We start from the raw sequence: 25,044 nt of genomic DNA, 5'->3' as shown, positions 1-25,044 counted from the left end.
GAGGGCGCTCTGTAGAGTGCATACCTCCACCAACCTTTCTACAGAGTTTTGTGGTGTTACATGAATCCATTTGGAACACATAGGAAATTAGAGATTGGAAATTGGAAACAAATAGGCTGTGATCATCTAGCAGGTTGACAGACACGCTGCTTAAACTGGGCAGCCATCTTGTGAAAGGGCAAAAGAGAGAGAGCGGTGACGGAAGCCTATATGGACAAAGGTGTTCACTACTATGAGCTGACGTCACCTCCTTTGATAGACAGCCAACAATATAAATATAAATATGTATCACACACACACACACACACACACACACACACACACACACACACACACACACACACACACACACACACACACACACACACACCATAGACAGCCAACAATATAAATATAAATATGTATCACACACACACACACACACACACACACACACACACACACACACACACACACACCATAGACAGCCAACAATATAAATATAAATATGTATCACACACACACACACACACACACACACACACACACACACACACACACACACCCACACACACACACACACACACACACACACACACAGACAGACACATAGGCTGAGAGGGGCTGACTGTAACAATATTAAAGTACATGAATAATCCCCCAAAAAATCAACAAGTAAAGAAAATAGTAGAATATGAGAACAAAACATGAATTTAAAGTTGTCTGTCTTCACTAGAACTATCTATAAAACATTTGTGTTTGCAGAGGTCAGCACCACAGGCAGAGAGCAGAGTCTCCAGTACCCAGCTGTCTGTCTATGAAGACTGACCGGTCTAAAGATGATGTTATAAACTTCAGTAATGAACCTGGACCTTCAGACACAAGGTAAGTGAACTGGTTATACTGCGAGCCTACCTGATGGAATATGATTCAATGAGATTGTATTTATGAAATTGAAATCAGGCTAGTAAGATATCTTAAGAAAGTCATGGGAAGAGAAAAATGACAGTTTACTGCACAAAGGTGTTCCCTACTATGAGCTGATGTCACCTCCTTTGATATACAGCCAACAATATAAATATAAATACAAACATGAATTTAAAGTTGTCTGTCTTCACTAGAACTATCTATAAAATATTTGTGTTTGCAGATGTCAGCACCACAGGCAGAGAGCAGAGTCTCCAGTACCCAGCTGTCTGTCTATGAAGAGTGACCGGTCTAAAGATGATGTTATGAACTTCAATAATGAACTTGGACCTTCAGACACAAGGTAAGTGGACTGGTTATACTGAGAGCCTACCTGATGGAATATGATTCAATGCTATTGTATTTATGAAATTGAAATCAGGCTAGTAAGATATCTTAAGAAAGTCACTGGAAAGAGAAAAATAACTGCTCACTGCTCTACAAAACAACCATAATGGATGTTTATTTGGATTATGTTAGCCATAAATTGATTATGTTAGCCAGAGCAGCGCTTGCCCCTCCCTCATTACCACCACTGAGGTGCCCTTGAGCAAGGCCCTTAACCCCAAACCGCTCCAGTGGAGCTGCTCAGTGGCCAGCACATCAGACTGTGTTGTACTGGTCAGCTTCCAGGTGTGAATGTGCTTGTGATTTTATTCACACAGTTTTCAGGTACATTTATGAGTCAAGTGCTACATACTGAGTTCATCATAGTTATCAACTTGGGGATCAGTAGATATAACGAGAAACAGTCAATTAGGAAAGGGGAGGGGACTAAAATGACACGGCCAATCAACCGGAAACATGAATGAAAAGTATGTACAATATGAAATTATAAATACATACAGTATACAAACAAAGGAAAACATACAGTATAAACACTAGAGGGCGCTCTGTAGAATGCATACCTCCACCAACCTTTCTACAGAGTTTTGTGGTGTTACGTGAATCCGTTTGGCAGTTAGGTGTCTCTTTGTGATTGGCCATGCCTATTACCACGCCCCCTTTTGACCAGTGCAGTTAATCAGTTCCAAGTTGACCCATGACCAAACTTTCTACAAAGTTTCATGGTGTTATGTGAACCCATTTGGAAGTTAGGTTCCTTTTGTGATTGGCCACGCCCCCTTGTGGCTAGTGGGAGTGTAAAGTTCATTAGTTCTAAGTTGGCCCATGACCTGCTTTTCTACTAAGTTTCATGGAAATCCGTTCATAACTTTTTGAGACAATCTGCAAACGGACAAACAGACAAACGGGGGTGAAAACATAACCTCCAGGCCAACTCTGTTGGCGGCGGTAACGATAACATTTTTAAAACTCTTAAGCATATTGTTACGGTCAGGGTCGCTAGTTTGATCAATAACAATAATGAGGCTCATATCTAGGGGGTAAACTAGCACCGGTGGCTCCGTAACATAGAAGAACAAGGCTGTATCAAGTGAGGGACGCTTGCTCACCTGGAGCTGGCTTGCGTAGTTGTGTCATGTGTGTAGTTTTGGGACAAACATTTGACAAAGACGTAACAGAAAGAATCCCTAACAAACAAATAGGCTGTGATCATCTAGCAGGCTGACAGACACGCTGCTTAAACTGAGCAGCCATCTTGTGAAAGGGCAAAAGAGAGAGAGCGGTGACGCTGTCTATGGAAGCCGATATGGACAAAGGTGTTCACTACTATGAGCTGACGTCACCTCCTTTGATAGACAGCCAACAATATCAATACAAATATGAATCACACACACACACACACACACACACACACACACAGACACAGACACACACACACACACACACACACACACACACACACACACACACACACACACACACACACACACATGGGTTGAGAGGGGCTGACTGTAACAATATTAAAGTACACTCATAATCCCAGCAAAATCATCAAATGAAGAAAATTGTAGAATATGAGAACAAAACATGAATTTAAAGTTGTCTGTCTTCACTAGAACTATCTATAAAACGTTTGTGTTTGCAGAGGTCAGCACCACAGGCAGAGAGCAGAGTCTCCAGTACCCAGCTGTCTGTCTATGAAGAGTGACCAGTCTAAAGTTGATTTTATAGACTTCAGTAATGAACCTGGAGCTTCAGACACAAGGTAAGTGAACTGGTTATACTGAGAGCCTACCTGATGGAATATGATTCAATGAGATTGTATTTATGAAATTGAAATCAAGCTAGTAAGATATCTTAAGAAAGTCACTGGGAAGAGAAAAGTTACTGTTTACTGCACAAAGGTGTTCCCTACTATGAGCTGACGTCACCTCCTTTGATAGACAGCCAACAATATAAAAATAAATACAAACATGAATTTAAAGTTGTCTGTCTTCACTAGAACTATCTATAAAACATTTGTGTTTGCAGAGGTCAGCACCACAGGCAGAGAGCAGAGTCTCCAGTACCCAGCTGTCTGTCTATGAAGACTGACCGGTCTAAAGATGATTTTATGAACTTCAGTAATGAACCTGGACCTTCAGACACAATGTAAGTGGACTGCTTATACTGAGAGCCTACCTGATGGAATATGATTCAATGAGATTGTATTTATGAAATTGAAATCAAGCTAGTAAGATATCTTAAGATAGTCACTGGAAAGAGAAAAATAACTGCTCACTGCTCTACAAACCAACCAAAAAATGTATGTTTATTTGGATTATGTTAGCTATAAATTGACTGGTAGCCAGAGCAGCGCTTGCCCCTCCCTCATTACCACCACTGAGGTGCCCTTGAGCAAGGCCCTTAACCCCAAACGGCTAGTGGAGCTGCCCAGTGGCCAGAACATCAGACTGTGGTTGTACTGGTCAGCTTCCAGGTGTGAATGTGATTGTGATTTTATTCACACAGTTTTCAGGTACATTTATGAGTCAAATCCTACATACTGAGGTCATCATAGTTATCAACTTCTGGATCAATAGATATAACGAGAAACAGTCAATTAAGAAAGGGGAGGGGACTTAAATGACACGGCCAATCAACCGGAAAGCTTCTCCTGAGTCAAACAAGTCATCACTCATGTGAATGTGAGTTTGGATCAACAGATACAGATGATGAAAACCAGCCTGGCAAAATGTGTAGAAATGTCTGCAAGATGACAGACTGAGCTGTTCTACCACTAGAACATAACAAGGCCAAGAAACATGAATGAAAAGTATGTACAATATGAAAGTATAAATACATACAGTATGAAAACAAAGGAACACATATAAACACTAGAGGGCGCTCTGTCGAGTGCATACCTCCACCAACCTTTCTAGAAAGTTTTGTGGCGTTACTTGAATCCATTTGGAAGTTATGTGCCTCTTTATGATTGGCCAAACCTATTACCACGCCCCCTTGTGGCTAGTGGGAGTGTAAAGTTCATTAGTTCTAAGTTGACCCATAACCTGCTTTTCTACAAAGTTACATGGAAATCCGTTCATAACTTTTTGAAACAACCTGCAAAGGGACAAACAGACAAACGGGGGTGAAAACATAACCTCCAGGCCAACTCTGTTGGCGGCGGTAACGATAACATTTTTAAAACTCTTAAGCATATTGTTACGGTCAGGGTCGCTAGTTTGATCAATAACAATAATGAGGCTCATATCTAGGGGGTAAACTAGCACCGGTGGCTCCGTAACATAGAAGAACAAGGCTGTATCAAGTGAGGGACGCTTGCTCACCTGGAGCTGGCTTGCGTAGTTGTGTCATGTGTGTAGTTTTGGGACAAACATTTGACAAAGACGTAACAGAAAGAATCCCTAACAAACAAATAGGCTGTGATCATCTAGCAGGCTGACAGACACGCTGCTTAAACTGAGCAGCCATCTTGTGAAAGGGCAAAAGAGAGAGAGCGGTGACGCTGTCTATGGAAGCCGATATGGACAAAGGTGTTCACTACTATGAGCTGACGTCACCTCCTTTGATAGACAGCCAACAATATCAATACAAATATGAATCACACACACACACACACACACACACACACACACACACACAGACACAGACACACACACACACACACACACACACACACACACACACACACACACACACACACACACACACACACACACACACACACACACATGGGTTGAGAGGGGCTGACTGTAACAATATTAAAGTACACTCATAATCCCAGCAAAATCATCAAATGAAGAAAATTGTAGAATATGAGAACAAAACATGAATTTAAAGTTGTCTGTCTTCACTAGAACTATCTATAAAACGTTTGTGTTTGCAGAGGTCAGCACCACAGGCAGAGAGCAGAGTCTCCAGTACCCAGCTGTCTGTCTATGAAGAGTGACCAGTCTAAAGTTGATTTTATAGACTTCAGTAATGAACCTGGAGCTTCAGACACAAGGTAAGTGAACTGGTTATACTGAGAGCCTACCTGATGGAATATGATTCAATGAGATTGTATTTATGAAATTGAAATCAAGCTAGTAAGATATCTTAAGAAAGTCACTGGGAAGAGAAAAGTTACTGTTTACTGCACAAAGGTGTTCCCTACTATGAGCTGACGTCACCTCCTTTGATAGACAGCCAACAATATAAAAATAAATACAAACATGAATTTAAAGTTGTCTGTCTTCACTAGAACTATCTATAAAACATTTGTGTTTGCAGAGGTCAGCACCACAGGCAGAGAGCAGAGTCTCCAGTACCCAGCTGTCTGTCTATGAAGACTGACCGGTCTAAATATGATTTTATGAACTTCAGTAATGAACCTGGACCTTCAGACACAATGTAAGTGGACTGCTTATACTGAGAGCCTACCTGATGGAATATGATTCAATGAGATTGTATTTATGAAATTGAAATCAAGCTAGTAAGATATCTTAAGATAGTCACTGGAAAGAGAAAAATAACTGCTCACTGCTCTACAAACCAACCAAAAAATGTATGTTTATTTGGATTATGTTAGCTATAAATTGACTGGTAGCCAGAGCAGCGCTTGCCCCTCCCTCATTACCACCACTGAGGTGCCCTTGAGCAAGGCCCTTAACCCCAAACGGCTAGTGGAGCTGCCCAGTGGCCAGAACATCAGACTGTGGTTGTACTGGTCAGCTTCCAGGTGTGAATGTGATTGTGATTTTATTCACACAGTTTTCAGGTACATTTATGAGTCAAATCCTACATACTGAGGTCATCATAGTTATCAACTTCTGGATCAATAGATATAACGAGAAACAGTCAATTAAGAAAGGGGAGGGGACTTAAATGACACGGCCAATCAACCGGAAAGCTTCTCCTGAGTCAAACAAGTCATCACTCATGTGAATGTGAGTTTGGATCAACAGATACAGATCATGAAAACCAGCCTGGCAAAATGTGTAGAAATGTCTGCAAGATGACAGACTGAGCTGTTCTACCACTAGAACATAACAAGGCCAAGAAACATGAATGAAAAGTATGTACAATATGAAAGTATAAATACATACAGTATGAAAACAAAGGAACACATATAAACACTAGAGGGCGCTCTGTCGAGTGCATACCTCCACCAACCTTTCTAGAAAGTTTTGTGGCGTTACTTGAATCCATTTGGAAGTTATGTGCCTCTTTATGATTGGCCAAACCTATTACCACGCCCCCTTGTGGCTAGTGGGAGTGTAAAGTTCATTAGTTCTAAGTTGACCCATAACCTGCTTTTCTACAAAGTTACATGGAAATCCGTTCATAACTTTTTGAAACAACCTGCAAAGGGACAAACAGACAAACGGTGGTGAAAACAACCTCCAGGCCAACTCGGTTGGCAGCCGTAACGATAACATTTTTAAAACTCTAAGCATATTGTTACGGTCAGGGTCACTAGTTTGATCAATAACAATAATGAGGCTCATATCTAGGGGGTAAACTAGCACCGGTGGCTCCGTAACATAGAAGAACAAGGCTGTTATCAACTGAGGGACGCTTGCTCACCTGGAGCTGGCTTGTGTAGTTGTGTCATGCGTGTAGTTTTGGGACAAACATTTGACAAAGACGTAACAGAAAGAATCCCTAACAAACAAATAGGCTGTGATCATCTAGCAGGCTGACAGACACGCTGCTTAAACTGGGCAGCCATCTTGTGAAAGGGCAAAAGAGAGAGAGAGAGCGGTGAAGGAAGCCTGTATGGACAAATGTGTTCACTACTATGAGCTGATGTCACCTCCTTTGATGGACAGCCAAAAATATAAATATAAATATGAATCAAACACACACACACACACACACACATGGGCTGAGAGGGGCGGACTATAACCCTAGTTACATATGAACTATTTGTAATTACACATGAACACCAAATGTAATTACACAGTAATTACCAATAGTTATAAATTAAGTTCATATGTAGTTGCATTGTAACAGACCTGTAAAATGGAGTGAGTCTGTTCAACTGTAGTTCATATGTACTTACATTGTAACAGACCTTGTAAAATGGAGTGAGTCTGTTCAACTGTAGTTCATATGTAGTTACATGGTAACGGACCTGTAAAGTGGAGTGAGTCTATTCAACTGTAGTTCATATGTAGTTACATGGTAACAGACCTGTAAAGTGGAGTGAGTCTATTCATGGAAACACAGACAGTGATTGATAATGTAGATGTCATGTAGTGAAACTCTACCATCGTATCTTCTTTGTATTGTCAGACACACTAACTGCTGTGATCAATCTCTGTGTCCTGCTAACACTATCTGTACTCAGAGGTTATCAAGAATGGTACTTATTTATTTATAAATGACTGCCAGACACTGTCTGTGTTATGGTAAATGGTAAAATTTGGTAAAATGGCCTGCATTTATATAGCACTTTTATCCAAAGCGCTTTTACAATCAGTAGGTACATTCACCCATTCATACACCGATGGCGGCAGGTTACCACGCAGGGTGCTGGCAGACCATCAGGAGCAATTTGGGGTTCAGTATCTTGCCCAAGGATACTTCGACATGCAGACTGGAGGAGGCGGGAATTGAACCACCGACCTCTTTTATCCAAAGCGATTAGTGCACAACCCGCTCTACCTCCTGAGCTACAGCCGCCCTCTAACAAATGTCATCAGTGTTGATGTAATAGGACTGTGTTGTTTGTATTGAGCTGAACATTCATTAATGATAACTACATATGAAACAAACAGAAAAACTGTTACAATGTTGCATTCATCTATGATCACCACAGTGACGTTTATCCATGATGGGTATGCAATGTTGACTCCACTGATTAAACTACAACTATGACAACAGATAAATGTGAAAATAAACTTTACATGTGATCGCAGCACAATGCTATCTGAGCATCTATAAAGATAGTATGGGCAAAATCTTCAGTAGTTTTACAATTTGAACATCAAACTTTTGTTCAAATTCTTTTTTTGTTTTGTTATATCTTCATCTGATCAGTCATAATAAATTGCCTTCATCCCCACAGAAACAGGAAGATGAGTCTAGGTGTTGTGAAGCAGCAGCGGTCCTGCTGTGCATTGTGTCATTGGGTCCTGAGGGATCCAGTCTCTACCAGCTGTGGACACAGGTTCTGCAGACAGTGCATCACATCATACTGGGCCCAGTCTGGTTCATCAGGAGACTCCACCTGTCCCCAGTGTAGAAAAATGTCCAGAACAAGATCTGGACTGCAGACACCCAGTCAAACCAGCATTGCACAATGTAAGACTGGGGTTCTGTCTACTTTGGTCACCATTTCTAAAACCAGGAAACAACAGCATATCTGTTAAACACTTGTTTACTCTTTCTTCTCTTCCAGTGGACAGCAGCTTGCAGGAGGTTTTAGACGAGCATAAGATCATTCTGATAAAGAGATGTGAATTTGTGACAGAAGCAACAGCTGAAGCAGGAATTGGAACTCCCCTCAATAGGATCTACACTGCACTCTACATCACAGTGGGACAGAGTGAAGAGGTTAATACCCAACATGAGGTGTGGCAGCTGGAGACAGCATCCAAGATGGAGACTCTCCATGACACTCCGATCAAGTGCCATGACATCTTTAAACCCTTACCTGACCAAGAGACACACATCAGAGTAGTTCTTACGAATGGTGTTGCTGGCATTGGAAAAACCTTCTCGGTGCAGAAGTTCACTCTGGACTGGGCAGAGGGCTTGGAAAATCAAGACGTCACTCTTGTGATTCTGCTTTCGTTCCGGGAGCTGAACTTGATCAGAGATGAGCGGTACAGTCTTCTCATGCTGCTCCATGTTTTCCATCCAACCTTACAGAGGGTCACAGCAGAGAAGCTCTCTGTCTGTAAAGTTGTGTTCATCTTTGATGGCCTGGATGAAAGCAGACTTCCATTGGATTTCCACAACAATGAGGTTGTGTCTGATGTCACACAGGTATCATCAGTAGATGTGCTGTTGACAAACCTCATCAAGGGGAATCTGCTTCCCTTGGCTCTTCACTGGATAACTTCCAGACCTGCAGCAGCCAATCAGATCCCTCCTACATGTGTTGACAGGGTGACAGAAGTACGAGGTTTCACTGACCTCCAGAAAGAGGAGTACTTCAGGAGGAGATCCACTGATGAGGAGCTGGCCAGCAAAATCATCTCACACATCAAGGCATCCAGGACCCTCCACATCATGTGCCACGTCCCAGTCTTCTGTAGGATCACTGGTACAGTTCTGGAGCACATGTTGACTACAGACCAGGGAGGAGAGCTGCCCAAGACCCTGACTGAGCTGTACTCACACTTCCTTCGGGTTCAGACAGAGAGGAAGAAGAAGAAGTATGATGAGAGCCATGAGATGAGTCAACAGCAGCTGATGGAGACTGACAGGGACGTTCTTCTGAAGCTGGGGAGGTTGGCATTTGAACATCTGAAGACGGGCAACATCATGTTCTACCAGGAAGACCTGGAGGAGTGTGGTCTTGATGTCAGAGAGGCCTCTGTGTTCTCAGGAATGTGCACAGAGATCTTCAAAAGAGAGTGTGTGCTCTTCCAGAAGACGGTCTACTGCTTCGTTCATCTGAGCATTCAGGAGTTTCTCGCTGCTGTCTACATTTTCCACTGCCACAAAAACAGGAATCTGAAGGTACTGGACACATTCCTGGGAAAAGACTGGGCTCCGTTGCGTCAACAGCCTCATGTCTTCCTGATAGAAACCATGGTCAAAGCACTGAAGAGTAAAAATGGCCATCTGGATCTCTTTGTCCGCTTCCTTCATGGTCTCTGGAGTCCAACCACCCAGAATCTCTTAGGAGGCCTGCTGGGTCGCACAGAGAGCAGTCCAGACAGCATCCAGAAAGCCATCAGCCAACTGAAGCATTTGAACATCAAGAATACCTCTCCAGACAGAAGCATCAACATCTTCCACTGTTTGATGGAGATGAATGACCACTCAGTACACCAGGAGATCCAACAGTTCCTGAAGTCAGAGAACAAGTCAAAGAAGGAACTCTCTGAGATCCACTGCTCAGCTCTGGCCTACATGCTACAGATGTCAGAGGAGGTTCTGGATGTGTTGGACCTGAAGGCCTACAACACATCAAACGAGGGACGAAGCAGACTGATCCCAGCTGTGAGGAACTGCAGAGAGGCTCGGTTAGTCCTGATGTGAATTCTAACATGATCTACAATTTAGTTACCGTCACACTTGACGCCATAATAACTACAAAAAGATATATAGTTCCTCCAACAAACACACTATAAAAGTGCTGTTCTACATAGCAGTGGTACACAGTGTTTGGCGTAACACATTACAAAGTAATGTGCTATATATTACTTCTTCCTGTAACAGAGTAAAGTAAGACATTACTGTTACAGTGTCAGTAATCACATTACAGTTACCAGTCTAACAGATCGGTCATTACTTGTGTTTCATTCTTTAGCCTCTTTAACCTCTTTATTGTTGCAAACAATGAGTCAACAAAGTGAGAAATACATCCTCCAAACTCTGAATTTAATGCTGTAGTCTGAAAACCTTAGAAATATTTTGTGTATGTCATTATTTAGATACTTCTGTTCGTAATGTGGCTTAGTTCATAATATTTATTGGCTCAATTAATGCAAAACCTTAGCAGTTTCGTTTATGAACAACTACAGAGGACTTGCAGAGCAGGCCCTTATAGGTCCCAACTATGACATCATCACCTTCTGTGACATCATCAGTGAGTGAACTATGACATCACAGTAGGAATGATGACATCATCCTAACAGTACCCTCCCCTCTACGGACGCGTCCAATGAGACCCTCAAGGAAGACATCTGGAGAACAGAAATGCTGCAGACTCTGGTGGAGGGGCTCCTCAGCAGGTGGTTAGATGCAGGTGGTTAGACCCCCAAAGGGGGGGTCAGACAGTGGAGGTGCTCTTCAGCAGGTGGTTAGATGCAGGTGGCTAGACCCCAAAGGGGGTGCCAGACAGTGGAGGTGCTCCTCAGCAGGTGGTCAGATGCAGGTGGTCAGACCCCAAAGGGGGTGTCAGACAGTGGAGGTGCTCTTCCCTAATCCTGGATATAGAAGCCATAGATAGACCGACTAGAACTGTTCTCCTGACGCAACACCTCAAACTCCGCGGGCTCCGAAGGTGGGGCCCCAAACTTGGAAGAAGGAGCCAAAGGAACTGCAGGGGGGGGGGGTGTCGCAAGCTCAGAGAGCGGAGCACCAGAAGGCTCCGCACAATCTAAAGGCTGAGCCCCAACCAATGCCGCCGTCTCCGAAGGCAGAGCCACAGGGGGCTCTGACTCAGCGAGGCCTACCCTCCCGACCTGTAGTTTGGGCAGGACACCCACCGTCTCCTTCTTTGAACGCTTCTTCTTTGCTCCTGACCGAAGGCTGACGACACTACGGGGACCTCCCAGCGTCAAGCTGGAACCAGTCGGCAATACAGCCAGTCTCTTTTTGAGGCCGATGCGGAAGTTGCCATACTCTCAAATGGCCAGTGGGGGGCGCAGCTTGTGTAGCATCATCCCAGGAACGTCCATTCAACTCTATGTGAAACGAGCCAACTTCTCTCTCGGTCTCTGTCTTAACTCATTCTCTCCCAGGGTCATTTCGGTCTGTGTGCTCCCAGTGCCAGGATTTTGGCATATTTCCTGATCTTCCAGGACCCACAGAATATTCTATGCTAGGAATAAAATTACACAACATATCTCACAATAAAGCAGAGACTCTCTTCTTACCCCTTGTAAAAAACTGAAACTCTACCATGTTTTCTTGTTTAGTTACAAGCAGTGGAAGTTAGCTTGTTTTCACTAAAAATGCCCTCCTTGGAAGAGAAATTGGAGAAAAATAGGTTTTTAGTGAAGGACACCGTTTCAAGCAGAACTCTCTTTTGAGCCTTTTATTTTTTGCCTCAGTGACACATCAGACATATACAGTATTTGTTTTCCCAAAAAAAAAAAAAAAAAAAAAAGTTTTTACTGACTTTTACTTCCTGGAACTTATTTACCAGATAGTCCAAGACTGGACGGACCTTGAACAATCTGTCACCTGGGTTTGCTACAGCATTGTCAGTAAAATGGAAGAACCTCAGAATAAGTTGGAACCTATTTCGAGACATGGTCTTTCCGAAATAGGGGGAGGTGTAAACCTCGTCAGTGGACCAATACATGCCCAGTTCTGGCTTACGGATTATGCCGGTCAGGAAAAGAAGGCCCAGGAAGCTTTTGAGTTCAGTCACTGAGAGAGGCGTCCATTCGTTCACCCTGGACTCTGGCTTGTCTGTGACCTGGCTGATGATCTGCTCAGCATAGATATTAGTCTGCTCTACAAGATGCTGGAGCAGCTCGTGTGTCAAGATCAACTGCAGGAAGTCCACAGGTTGGTCTGATTCAAGAGCGGCAGCACCGTTGAGCGGGCCTGGAATGGCGGTGAATGGAATGTCCTCTGGCACCCAAGCCTCTTCCATAGTATGCCAGACAGGAGGATCTGGCTTGCCACGTCCCTTTCCATGTGGGTGACCTGTAAATTATAGAATAGAAATACATAATTACCATAAAATACATATCATAAAATACATATATTACAATACATGTATTTACAATACAATAACATTTTTTTTGTATGTGGTAAGTAAGTGTGATGAGAAACTTTTTGTCCTTATCTGGCTTTATACTGCTAACTGGTGGTGTAGGACTACACACAGGACTGGGACTAGGACTGGACTCCATCGAGTCTGAAAACACAAAATATCAAAGTATGATAAATATGTGCACAAAATCAAATAAATCATTTACTTTTACAGTTGCCATGTGGATTTTTAGCTTAGCTTGATAAAAACATAAACAAATGGAACCAAATGAACCCTTATGTTCTCTCTCTCTCTCTCTCTCTCTCTCTCTCTCTCTCTCTCTCTCTCTCTCTCTCTCTCTCTCTCACACTCACACACACACACACACTCTCACACACACACACACACACAGGAATCACACACACACAGGAATAACGAGTGCTGTAACGTTACCTGCTGTCACGTTACCACAGAAGATCACACAATAGCTACGTTAGTGCTGTAAACTTTTAAATGTTTATGTGACACTTGTAGCCTTGACGCAACGTAGCCACTACCACTAGCCATCTCACAGGCAGCTGCAGGCACCCAAATGGCCGCACATGATCGTCACTAACGTATCGATCACAATAAAGCAGTAGGCTACATACCTTCTGCACAACGTTGCACAACACAGAGCTAGTCGAGTCGCCAAGTTTACACAGACGGCTGTGTGTGATCATTTCATCTCAAACGCGATACAAAAAATAGGCTACTTCTTACCAGTGGCACCATCGTCATCGCTCTCTCGAAGTGGCACCCATTCCTCCTCCGATTCATCTGTGTCAGACGGATCAGAACGCTGTGAACTATATGGGCTCTCGGCGACCTCCCGAGCCCTTCGTCGCCCTGGCGCTCCGTCGTGGAGCAACAACAAAAGAAACGCCCGCGACTTCCTCGCCATCGTCGCCATCCGAGAACTCTGGGTCGGACTCTGTTTTGACCACAGGCTCCATCTGGACCCTGGGCAGGGTCAGCAGCCCCATGGTCTCTTCGATTGTCCGCTGGCGTGGACCGGGGTGCGTGCTGGAACTGGGCCCAGGCAGGGAATCAAAGTGTTGAGGACGCCCAACAGCGCTGCGGCTGCGGCCACCGCGGCGACCGCCTCTCTTCATCTGCTACTGCTAAATAGATTACTGCTAAATGGGTGACAATACTATAAATACTAAACGTGATTTAGCGGGTTCCTTTTATCAGTTTGACTTGAAACAATGTCACAGGCTGGGAAAGTGTCTGATCTAATGTAAACAACCAAAACATGAAAGTACGTCCGGGTACGTCCTTGGCACAGAACGCCATTGTTAAAAGTACGTCCGGGTACGTCCTTGGCAGAGAATGAGTTAAATAAACACTTTAGAAATTAGTTTATGGTCTGAAAAAACAATTTCAAGTATTTTTCATGCTCTCAAGGCCCCAGTGTTTTTAATTATAGCCCCATTTCGAGGAAAATAGGCGATATACTTCGGATATTGGGAAACAGTAATACTTCCGCCCGTTAGAGGCAGCAATGTGCCGCAAAGGCATCTAGTCTGCGGAAAGTACACAAATAAGAAAACCTAGCAAAACAAGGCTAGCAGATAGCAAGTCATACTTACGCAAATTATCAGAAAATAGCGCTACTTTATGATATTTTAATAATGTTAGTAGACACACCGTACGTAACTGTATAGATGGCATACATGTAACGTGACGCTCATAACATGGCGGACCATTTAACGTTATCTAACGGTATGTAAAGTAGCCTAACGTTAAATGGTCTGTCCATGTTATACAGTAAGCGTCACAAGGTTATATGTTAACGTGACATAACATCACAAGTTTTTGCAGACTTGAATGCTGTTGGTCGTTTGTTCAATTTGCTTTTCTGTATGGTATTGGACATTTAAAAATGATACACACTTGTCTTGAGGCATCCGCCAAGCTCAGCAATTTGTCATCCTTATTTTAAAACATACTTTATCAGATCGATAGAACTCAACATAGCCTAAGGTCTTGCACGAATATGTCTACTGGTAAATTAGGCTAGATAATCTACCAAGCAACACTTGATACAAATATAGGTAACCATTTCACAGCAGTCCAGCCTACCATGGTGGAAAATTAACCATTCTTTAAGTTTGAATTATATCAAAATATATGTTGCATGGTGTAGCCTTTGTTTATGTCGAATTGTTACAGATAACCATATTTCAATAAATATAAATCATTCGTTGATTTGAAGCAGTCGGTTGGTTCTCCATCTTCATTCTTCTTCCTGGTCATTTTGTCCAAGCTGGTTCACTCGACATCAAATATCTTTATATCACATCTTATTAACAACCTGCCTGCTCTGACCAGACAACTATAATGGGCTCGTTCTATGATATTTGCGGTACATGATTTACTTTAGTACATAGCCTACACAACAAGGTTATTTGTTGGCAATGTTTATTGACAAAAGCACAGTGGCAGATACATACCAAATGGTTCATAGTAAATCTATCAAAAGTCTCAAATCTGTCAGCAGCATTTGGCTTATGTTATTGCAATATCTTAGGTTGAACAACTGATGGTCAGCAATATTCTCATATGCACATGGGAATCAAAACGTAGCATTAATTTTCACAAATAATTTGACCAGGGGACAATGTGCCTCTGTTGTGTTGTGCTGTTCCTGCTCCACCATGGTACTCCGGCGGCCATCCCTTGAAGAAACAAACGACACCGTGTTATATTAATTACTATAACATAACGCCACCAAATGTCCGTTAAAATAGGCTATAGCAACGGTGCTCACCACCTTGCTCACACGTTAGCACACGATGCTAATCGAGCTAGCGTTAGCTTACAAACATGAGCATAACTCAAACAGTCCAACATAGACATATAGAGCACCAAGTGCGCGATCAAATCCACCTCAGTTATAAAGTTTAGAGTTTGCCCAGAGATAAGTATAATAGCAGTTTACCTTGTGGAGGGTTAGCAGCAGCTAGCAGGCTGGAGGCTTACACCAGGCACAATGCACCAGGATCACACCACACCATGGTCTCTTGGCCAGGCCCCGGACAAGACGGTGGTCGGCTGGCTGGACTCCTACTCGCCCATACCTTCGGACTAAAAGTTATTATATTTGTTGTCCTGGACCATTTCACCACTGCAACCAGCCAGCCAGCGAGCAAGCTAGCAAACAGAAGCAAACAACAAGATGGCAGTTCAAGCCTGTGAGACAAATTCGGAAACTCCCCCGGCAGCCGCTAGGGGCAGCCGCCCCCTCCTTCTGCTTCTTCTTCTACTAGTGTTTTAACAGCCCTCTCTCCCCGTACTTCCGTGTAGAATTAATCCATTCAACCAATCAACGATGAGCAAGAAGCGGGGATTCAAGCCTCATTTTGTTCCATCAAAACCCAATGGGTGACGTCACGCTCACTTTATCCAGATCTATTATACTATCAATGGCTGGAACCTACGTGTGGGTCAAGAACTGGAATTGGCTGCTGCTGAGGTATGGGTTCAGACTCGGAGGCCCCCTGCGGGGGGACGGAGCTGATCTGCACGCAGTGATTGAACTTCTCAATGAGACGATCGACAGTCTTCTCCAACTCCTTAACCTTCTTGGAGACACACTGCCACTCCTGGGTCACGTGAATGCTGCCCAACCGTACGGGTTTCGGGGCTGGACTCTTAGAGCCTTGGCCCGCTGAGAGTCTCACGGGCCGGCGAGTGGTGGACCCACTTACTGGACGCCGGGAGCAGGAGGAGAGGTAATGCCCGGCTCGACCACAGTACAGGCAGCTCCGGGTGTCCAAACGGCGCTGCCTCTCCTCTGGTGTGATGCGAACCCTGCCGGTCTGATCACGGTACAGATGGCTGCTGGTGTTCAGACGTGGCTGCCTTTGCTCTGGGATGACACGAACTCCCCCCCAGATTATGCGCTTAGGAGCTGGCGGCGGCCGAGAAGCAGGGCTAGTAGCAACGGCCGCGGTAGCTGGGGGGGCAGCAGGTCTGGAAACCTCCGGAACGACGGTGCGCTCGAAAGCTGGGGCAGGAGGAGCGGAAGGCTGCGGAATGACACCCTCAGGAGGGCCCAGTCCGTCGAGACGATCCAGCCGGTTAACCAGGAGGGCGCACCGATCATCGGCCCTGAAAGCCAGAGCCTGGACCGCTTTTTCCTGGTGGGCAATCAGCTCAAGTGCAAGGTCTCGCAGAATAGAGTACTGGTGTCGCTGAAATGCCCGCAAGTCTCCGAACGTGACAGGATGAGCGGAGACATCAGGATGAGTGGAGACATCCAGCTGACCGCCCGGTGGGTCAGCCGAAGCGGCCGGCCGGGTAACCGGCCCCTCGGGAGCCTCCTCCCAGATTGGGGCACCCGCCAAATCCATTTCTGAGTTGTTCATACTGTCAAGCTTGGTGTGGGAAGACATGTGGATCTATTTCCGGATAGTTGATGGCCAAGGCAAACTTGGTAACTGAAGTATCGAGAAGTAGGGAAGTTGTGGAACTTGATAGCTAGGTCTGCAAGGTTCGAAGTTGGGAACGGTTGCAGATCATCACCTTCTGTGACATCATCAGTGAGTGAACTATGACATCACAGTAGGAATGATGACATCACAGTAGGAATGATGACATCATCCTAACAGTAAGCCTGGAACAATCGGCTGTAACACAAAACAATGTAATCAGTAGGGTAATTATTACTTTTCACTGGAATAATAAGTAAAGTGATTTGTTATTTTTAAGAAGAGTAACAAGCAGGGTGGGAATTACACGGAGGCCATTGCCTCCGTTGCCCCTCCCTCTGGCCATGATGCCCTGAGATCCCTAAGCCTTTGTTCACACCTGGTTCTTAACAGAAGCAGAACTGGAGTTGAGCTCACGCTGAAGTTGAGCTCACACTTAACTGGTCACACCAGAAGCCCTCTCTTTTCCTCAGCACCTCGCTCGGTGCTCCTTGAACCCGCCCACAACTTCCATTGAATTCATGCCTGGCAGCTTCGCGCGGCGTCACGCTTGGAAAATAGGACTGAATCCTGAACGATCATTTGAGCGCGGCGTGAGGGGGACTGCCCCCTAGTCCGACACCTCACGAGACCGAATTTGGGTTAGGGTCTGGGGGAGGTTAGGTTTAGGCGTGGGGGTGGGAGAGGTTAGGTTTTGGGTTAGGGTCTGGGGGAGGTTAGGTTTAGGCGTGGGGGTGGGAGAGGTTAGGTTTTGGGTTAGTGAAAAACGGGGAATATAATGCCTCTTTTTTCGGACTCGTGAGGTGTCGGACTCGTGAGGTATCGGACTCGTGCCATGGCACCGGCGTGAGCGCGGCCTTGAGCAAGGCACACACGCGGCTGGTGTGAATGGCTTCGCCTGTTAACACGGATGCCAAAATGAAACTTGCGGGTTCAGCGTAGGTTGAGCTTATATTAGGTTAGCGTTGCTTCGGCGTATGGTGTACTGTGAACTGCCTAGGTAAGGCCACCTTGGCAGTGCCCTGCTACCAGCTGTCAGTTGCTTTAAAGGTCCCATTCCGTGCAAAAGCTGTTTTTACTTGTAAATGCATATATACTGCTGTCAGCCCTCCCTGTAATGAGTGGTCACAAGCTCAGAACTGCCACAGTTGGATTTGTCCCTATCCAGCTTCCCCCTGCAGTCTCCTCCAAGCCACACCCCCAAACGCTTCGTTTGCCCAGAGGGGAATTGGGACATCACGAGCTTCCTCACGCATACTACGCGGGTCTCTCTCACACAAGCTATCTGCACCATTTTGTCTATAGCCACAAAATTAACACTTCTAGCTGGAGCGACGCCAACTGTACGTGATCCAGCAACTGCAGAGGTGCATTCGGTAAGTCTAGGCATTTTGAGATGTCCTCTTTAGCGTAGTAACCGTTAAGTTAACGATAACTCGCAACCTAGCGTGCTGGTCCACAGACGCTAATCTGATTGGCCGCTGGGAGCCTGGGGCGGGCTCTCCCTCAGCGGCCAATGGGAACTGTTAGTTCTGAATATATTATAGAAACTGACCATTCTTGGGAAGCGACGAGATGAGGAAGTGAGAACTCCGTCACAACAAACGGGGTTGCTATATTTTCGACAAATTAATCCAGAATCATGTTTTATGGACCAGAGACACACGTTTTTAAGAGGTTACAGCTGCACGAATTGGGACCTTTAAAAGCATCAGTGTAATGTAGCCTGCCGTATGCAAAGGATGTGTCATTGGCTCATTTTAACACACATTTCAGAAAAAAAAGATTTACGATGTCAATACGATGTCCTAAATTTTCTTTTGCGACGCCGAAGACCAGATAGCCTTGTTCATAATATGATGAAATTCCCACCCTGGTAACAAGTAATGTGTAATTCACCTTATTTTCATAGCATTTATTGACGGTAAGCGATATGCATTAAAGTACCTTGTCCTTAACTCATTCAGGGCCAATGACGTCTTTGACGTGTTATCAGGAATAGCCCAGAGGGCCAATGACGTGTTTGACGTGTTTTTGTTTTTATTACTGCAGGGCGTAGTTAAAACACTTCCCCAGCCTGTCACATGGTATCAGGTCCCTATCATCTAAGACAACACGTGAACAAACACATACCGCAGCTGTTGTTTTGAAATTGAGCAGGAGGAAAAGCAAACGGATAAGGAGCTTGCCTTGTGCAGACAGGAGAAACGCCATTGAAACGCCCCTCGCGCGCTGCAGGAGCTGGTCGCTTTCCTGTGTGCCAGCCTTCCTGTGTGCCAGCCGGAGAAAACCGGAGAAAGTAATCCACAGATGCGTTTGATCATCGGAGGAATGAGGAAATGATCGATCAGCAGTGATCAGAGGGCGGTGAGGACGTGTTGAATAGCCGAGGGGAAAACGGGAACGATAGCAGGGAGGATAGGGGAGGGAGACATGGACGAGCAGCACACGAACAGCTAGGCAGGCAGAAGCCCGCTGTCCGTTCAAGAGCTTCATGAAATCGCTGGGCTGCGTGCCCTCCAGTGTTGCTCCTGGCCAATCCCGGCGCCACAGGGCGTGGTTATTGCTTATCCTATGTGGGGTTAGAAATCACGCAACGAAGGGGGATCGTGTGTGTGTGTGTGTGTGTGTGTGTGTCTGTGTGTCTGTGTGTCTGTGTGTGTGTGTGTCTGTCTGTCTGTCTGTCTGTCTGTCTGTCGGTGTGTCTGTCTGTCTGTCTCTCTGTCTGTCTGTGTGTCTGTCTGCACACTCATTCACACTGCTGTATTGTTGAATGTAAAAAAAAAGCACTTCATGTGTATATATATATATATATATATTTTTTTTTTTTTCATTTGTGTCATAACGAATAGTATTTACATGTCTGATGTCAATACAGTTCAAAATAAAAGAATTGAGAGCGAGTTCTGCTTGAGAATGTGTATTTTACAGAAATTGCATTTGCTCCTGTTTGTCATCTCAGAGAGACATTTTGGGTGAAAACAGGGTGTATATAAATGGATATAAGTAGAGTACAGAACATGCTAAAAGCTCACTTTTTTTTCCTGGTGAACCCAGAGACGTACATCTTCATTTTGAGGTATTGCAAATCACTCTGGTGCTAATAGATAATTTACTGTGGGTCTTGAAAGATGACCAACAATTATGAAAATCTTTGGCCTGTGCTAAATATTGGCAGTCCTAAACTGGCCCTGAATGAGTTAACAGGCTCTGACTAAAAAGTTTTGATCACTTACATTTGTATCACAACAGACAGCAGTATTTTCCAGTGGACAGTGTCTACATTACAGTTAGTATTACTTGATATGGTGGTTGTTTCAATCTACAGGAGTATCATGTTATTCATGTTTTGTTTTACCAGAATTTGAAATTACCTGCCTGTGAATCTTTGCTTTGTGATATTACACATTTAGCACTTTTTGAAACTTTTCAAATTATATAATACAATTGATTCTCATTTCTATTGTTGTTGTTGTTGTTATTTGAAGTAGTATGCTGTGTACGTTTTGATGGAGGCTTAATCTCTGCTCTGCTTTCATAGAACTAATCTTACATTAAATCTGTGATCACAGACTTTCTGGCTGTGGACTCTTAGAGACTCACTGTGAAGTCCTGGCCTCAGCTCTGAAGTCCAACCCGTCCCATCTGAGAGAGCTGGACCTGAGTAACAACTACCTGCAAGTTTCAAGCGTGAAGCTGCTGTCTGCTGGACTGGAGAGTCCACACTGTCAACTGGAGACTCTCAGGTCAGACAGCATATTTTATTTCTGTGCTGACATCAATATTATATGAATATTGTGCTGACACTTTTAGGCCATGTCTGTCATTCCATTTGAAATCAGACAGGATGTGGGAGTTTTGCAAGCACTTATTTTAAAAATGAATTAGATTCTGCACCTTCACAAACAAAGCTTTAGTTAGTGTATGGTGATGATGACTTTGTACATTTGGCCTGATTTAAATATAATGTCACGAACGACAAGGAACCCAAATGCAGACACAGACCAGGAAACGTGTTTGATGCTTAAACAAATGTTTTACTTAAGGAAAACTTAAAGAGTGGCTAAAAAAGGCAATACAGTCACACGATCTTGATAATATGCAGTCTCTAGGTCCAAAAAGGAGCTGTGGTTTGGCTGTGGCAGTCCAGATGGTACTGTGGCTCATCTGTAGCAAGTCCAGGAGGAGCTGTGGCAAGTCCAGGTGGTACAGTGGCTCGGCTCTGGCAGAAGAGACAGAAATCAATGGTAGTCCATGCAAAAAGGTTCAGATGTTCAAGGCTGGCGTTCGTACTGACCTATACGGTATTACAAGCAGACACTGAATGGAGGTTCCGCCAGATATTTAAAGGCCTCCAGCTGATGAGGACACAGCTGACAGCAATCCTCCTAATTAGCCACACCCACCCCTCCTGATGCAGCTCACAGCTCCAACCTAATAGACATGCACAGAGAGCATTAAAGACACAAGGAAGACAGACCTGCCCAATTGCCATGATAGTACCCCCTCCCTAACGGGCACCTCCAGGCGTCCCACCAGGCCGATCAGGGAACCGCTGATGGAAAGCTCGGATGAGAGCGGGGTCACAACGTTCCTCCAGACCATACCCTTCCCAATCCACTAGGTACTGTAGCCCTCGGCCACGGCTGCGAACATCGAGGAGACGGCGGACAGTGTATACCAGACCGGCATCCAGCATCGTGGGAGGAGGAGGGGGCGGAACAGGGAGGGACAGAACACTGGTAACAACAGGCTTGATACGAGACACATGGAAAGCAGGGTGAACACGAAGGGTTCTAGGTAGCTTCAAATGAACCACAGCAGGATCTAGGGACCGTTCGTTATTTAGGGAAGGGTCCACTGGAGGAAAATAAGGGAGGGTAATTTTGTTTTAAATTTAGTCTGAGGGAGGGTACACTCTCTTTAATTTGAGTCCAGGGGAGGGGAATACAATTTTGATTCGATAAAAATATATACACTTTTGTTGTTGTTGTAATGTTTGCTTTTCGGACTTCAACAACTACTGAGTTGCTTCATTTACACCCCTCCTGTCCAAACTGTTTGGTATGTCCCGGTGCATTGTTTCTCTTTGGCGGTCCTATCTGTCAATCTTTGTGCTTGGCCTATCCAGACAGTAGGCGTGTACAGTATCTGGCCAATCAGTGGCGCTTTTCTGGTGAGGAAGTACATTTCCAGCGCGAATAACCCACTGGAACAAAGTCGAGCAAACAAACAGACATGGCGGCATGGCATCACAAAATATATATGGGCTCTATCGTTGCATCATCACAAAATATATATGGGCTCTATCGTTGCATCATCACAAAATATATATGGGCTCTATCGTTCTGCGCCCAGCAGTCTCAGTCACAGTAGAACCGAATTACGGCTCACTCATCTCCTAAATTACGTTAAGTCTACGAGGGATATTTATACCACATAGGGTTGTGTTTTGATATGTGTTTTTTTTTTTGTCCAATAGAACCGGCAAACTTTTTTTCCATCAGTCATTGACCGCTATTTAAACACAAATATTGATATACACAGACTGAAGATTGTTTCACAAGCAAAAATAGCATTATGTAGCGACCGGAGGAGGCGGTCGCTCTGATTGGTGACAGTTCTGCTTTAAGAAGCGCAAAGGATTATGGGACTTCATGTTCTTGTGGGAAGCTTGTTACTGTTACACTTAAAAACGTGGTTTAGTGATGTTGTGCTCATGTTTTGATTGCATTTTGTGGTAATGGCAATGTTTAGTTTTACTATCAATGTAGCCACCACGACTGAGACTGTTAGTGTCTTCGATCACCTCTGGCCGGAGTTTCTGCAAATGTTGAATGATTCCGATGTGGAATAAATAGCACCCCCTGCTGTCACGCGGTGTATGAGGCGCAGGAGTGGTTAAAAGTAAGATCTCTGTGTCAGTCGCAAGTGCGCAACAATATTGTTTGGGGAGGGTCAATCATATTTTTCAAATCACTTGGGAAGGGTCAAGGAAAAATATATTTTGATCAGGGAAGGGGCACAGCTTTTTATTTCAGAGCACACCAAATCCCTCCAGTGACCCCCCCTTCTAAATAACGAACGGTCCCTTATGATATTTTCAATAGCTAAAGGCTCAATGAACCTAGGGGAAAGCTTATGACACTCTGTCCGCAGAGGCAGGTCGGTAGTTGACAGCCAAACCTTCTGACCAACCTGATAGACTGGTGCCGGAACCCGACGTCGGTTGGCCTGTCGTTGGTTCTGTCGGGTGGACCGCAGTAAGGCAGAGCGGGCAGTTTTCCAGGCACGACGACAGCGATGGAGATTGACTCGAACTGATGGCACAGCAATGTCTCCTTCCTGGGCTGGGAACAATGGAGATTGATAACCCAGAGAACACTGGAAGGGAGTTATACCTGTGGCAGTGCTGGTCGAGGAATTATGGGCATATTCTGCCCACACAAGCTGTGAAGCCCAGGTTGAAGGATTGGTGGATGCCAAACAATTCAGCGTGGCTTCCAGCTCCTGGTTCCAGCGTTCCACCTGGCCATTAGACTGTGGATGAAAACCAGAAGACAAACTGACCGAAGTGCCCAGCTCTGTACAGAAGGCCTTCCATACCTGGGAGGTAAACTGAGGACCACGGTCCGAAACAATGCCCACAGGGATGCCATGGACGCAGAAAACATGTTGCACCATCAGGACCCCGGTCTCTCTGGCTGTGGGGAGCTTGGCAAGAGGAACACAGTGAGCAGCTTTAGAAAATCGGTCAATGATAGTCAAAATGACTGTGTTACATTCGGAAGGAGGCAGATCCGTAACAAAATCTACAGCGATGTGGGACCATGGCCGCCATGGAATGGGCAGAGGGCGAAGGAGACCAGAGCTGTCTTATTCTGAGCGCACACTGGACAGGCTGCCACATAGCCCCGGGCATCAGTTTCCAACGTCGGCCACCAGAAGTGACGATGAAGGACCTCGATGGTGTGACGTTGCCCAAGGTGGCAGTTGACCCGGGAAGAGTGAGCCCACTGGAGTACTTTCGACCTGGCAGCATAAGGAACAAACAGGTGACCAGGAGGACCTGTACCTGGGTTCGCTGGGCCTCCAGAACCACTGACTCGACGTCCCAGGTGAGTCTCGCGACGACACAAGAGGCAGTGACCTCATCCACGACATACAAGGCGTCCACCTTGATGTCTTCAAACTCCGGACGGTATGTCAGGGTGAACTGGAAACGTCCAAAAAATAGCGCCCACCTGGCTTGGCGAGAGTTGAGACGCTTAGCACTCTTAAGGTATGCCAGGTTCTTGTGATCGGTCCAGACTATGAAAGGGTGCTCAGCACCTTCCAGCCAGTGTCTCCACTCGTCCAGAGCCAGGACCACAGCCAGCAGCTCGCAGTTCCCTACATCATAATTTCTCTCAGCCGGATCCAGTTTATGAGAGCGGTAAGCACAGGGATGAAGTTTCTGGTCTATGGCTGCCCGCTGTGATAGAACCGCTCCGACCCCCACGTCAGAAGCGTCCACTTCCACAATAAACTGCCGTGTGGGGTCGGGCTGGACCAGGATGGGAGCTGTAGTAAACCTTGTTTTCAGGTTCTTGAATGCTGCAGCTGCTTCAGGAGACCACTGAAACTTGGACACAGGTGAGGTTAGTGCAGTCAATGGAGCAGCAACCTGGCTATAGTTCC

At 45.1% G+C, this 25,044-nt stretch overlaps 1 protein-coding gene across 1 annotated transcript in view; it reads left to right on the top strand.

Moving 5' to 3' along the window:
* The window catches only part of LOC310776858 (protein NLRC3-like), a 57,831-nt gene that overhangs the window by 7,154 nt on the left and 25,633 nt on the right, over positions 1-25,044 (top strand). The window contains exons 4-6 of the mRNA XM_083637057.1: positions 8,348-8,583; positions 8,681-10,478; positions 20,937-21,028. Of these exons, the coding sequence (XP_083493183.1) occupies positions 8,348-8,583; positions 8,681-10,478; positions 20,937-21,028 (2,126 nt within the window). The remainder of the gene's footprint in view (positions 1-8,347; positions 8,584-8,680; positions 10,479-20,936; positions 21,029-25,044) is intronic.

This window comes from Poromitra crassiceps (assembly GCF_964638095.1).
Source record: "Poromitra crassiceps genome assembly, chromosome: 5".
In the NCBI taxonomy this organism is placed as follows: domain Eukaryota; kingdom Metazoa; phylum Chordata; class Actinopteri; order Beryciformes; family Melamphaidae; genus Poromitra; species Poromitra crassiceps.
The sequence above is the reverse complement of the archived record's forward strand: the minus strand, read 5'-3'. Positions and strand labels throughout refer to the sequence as shown.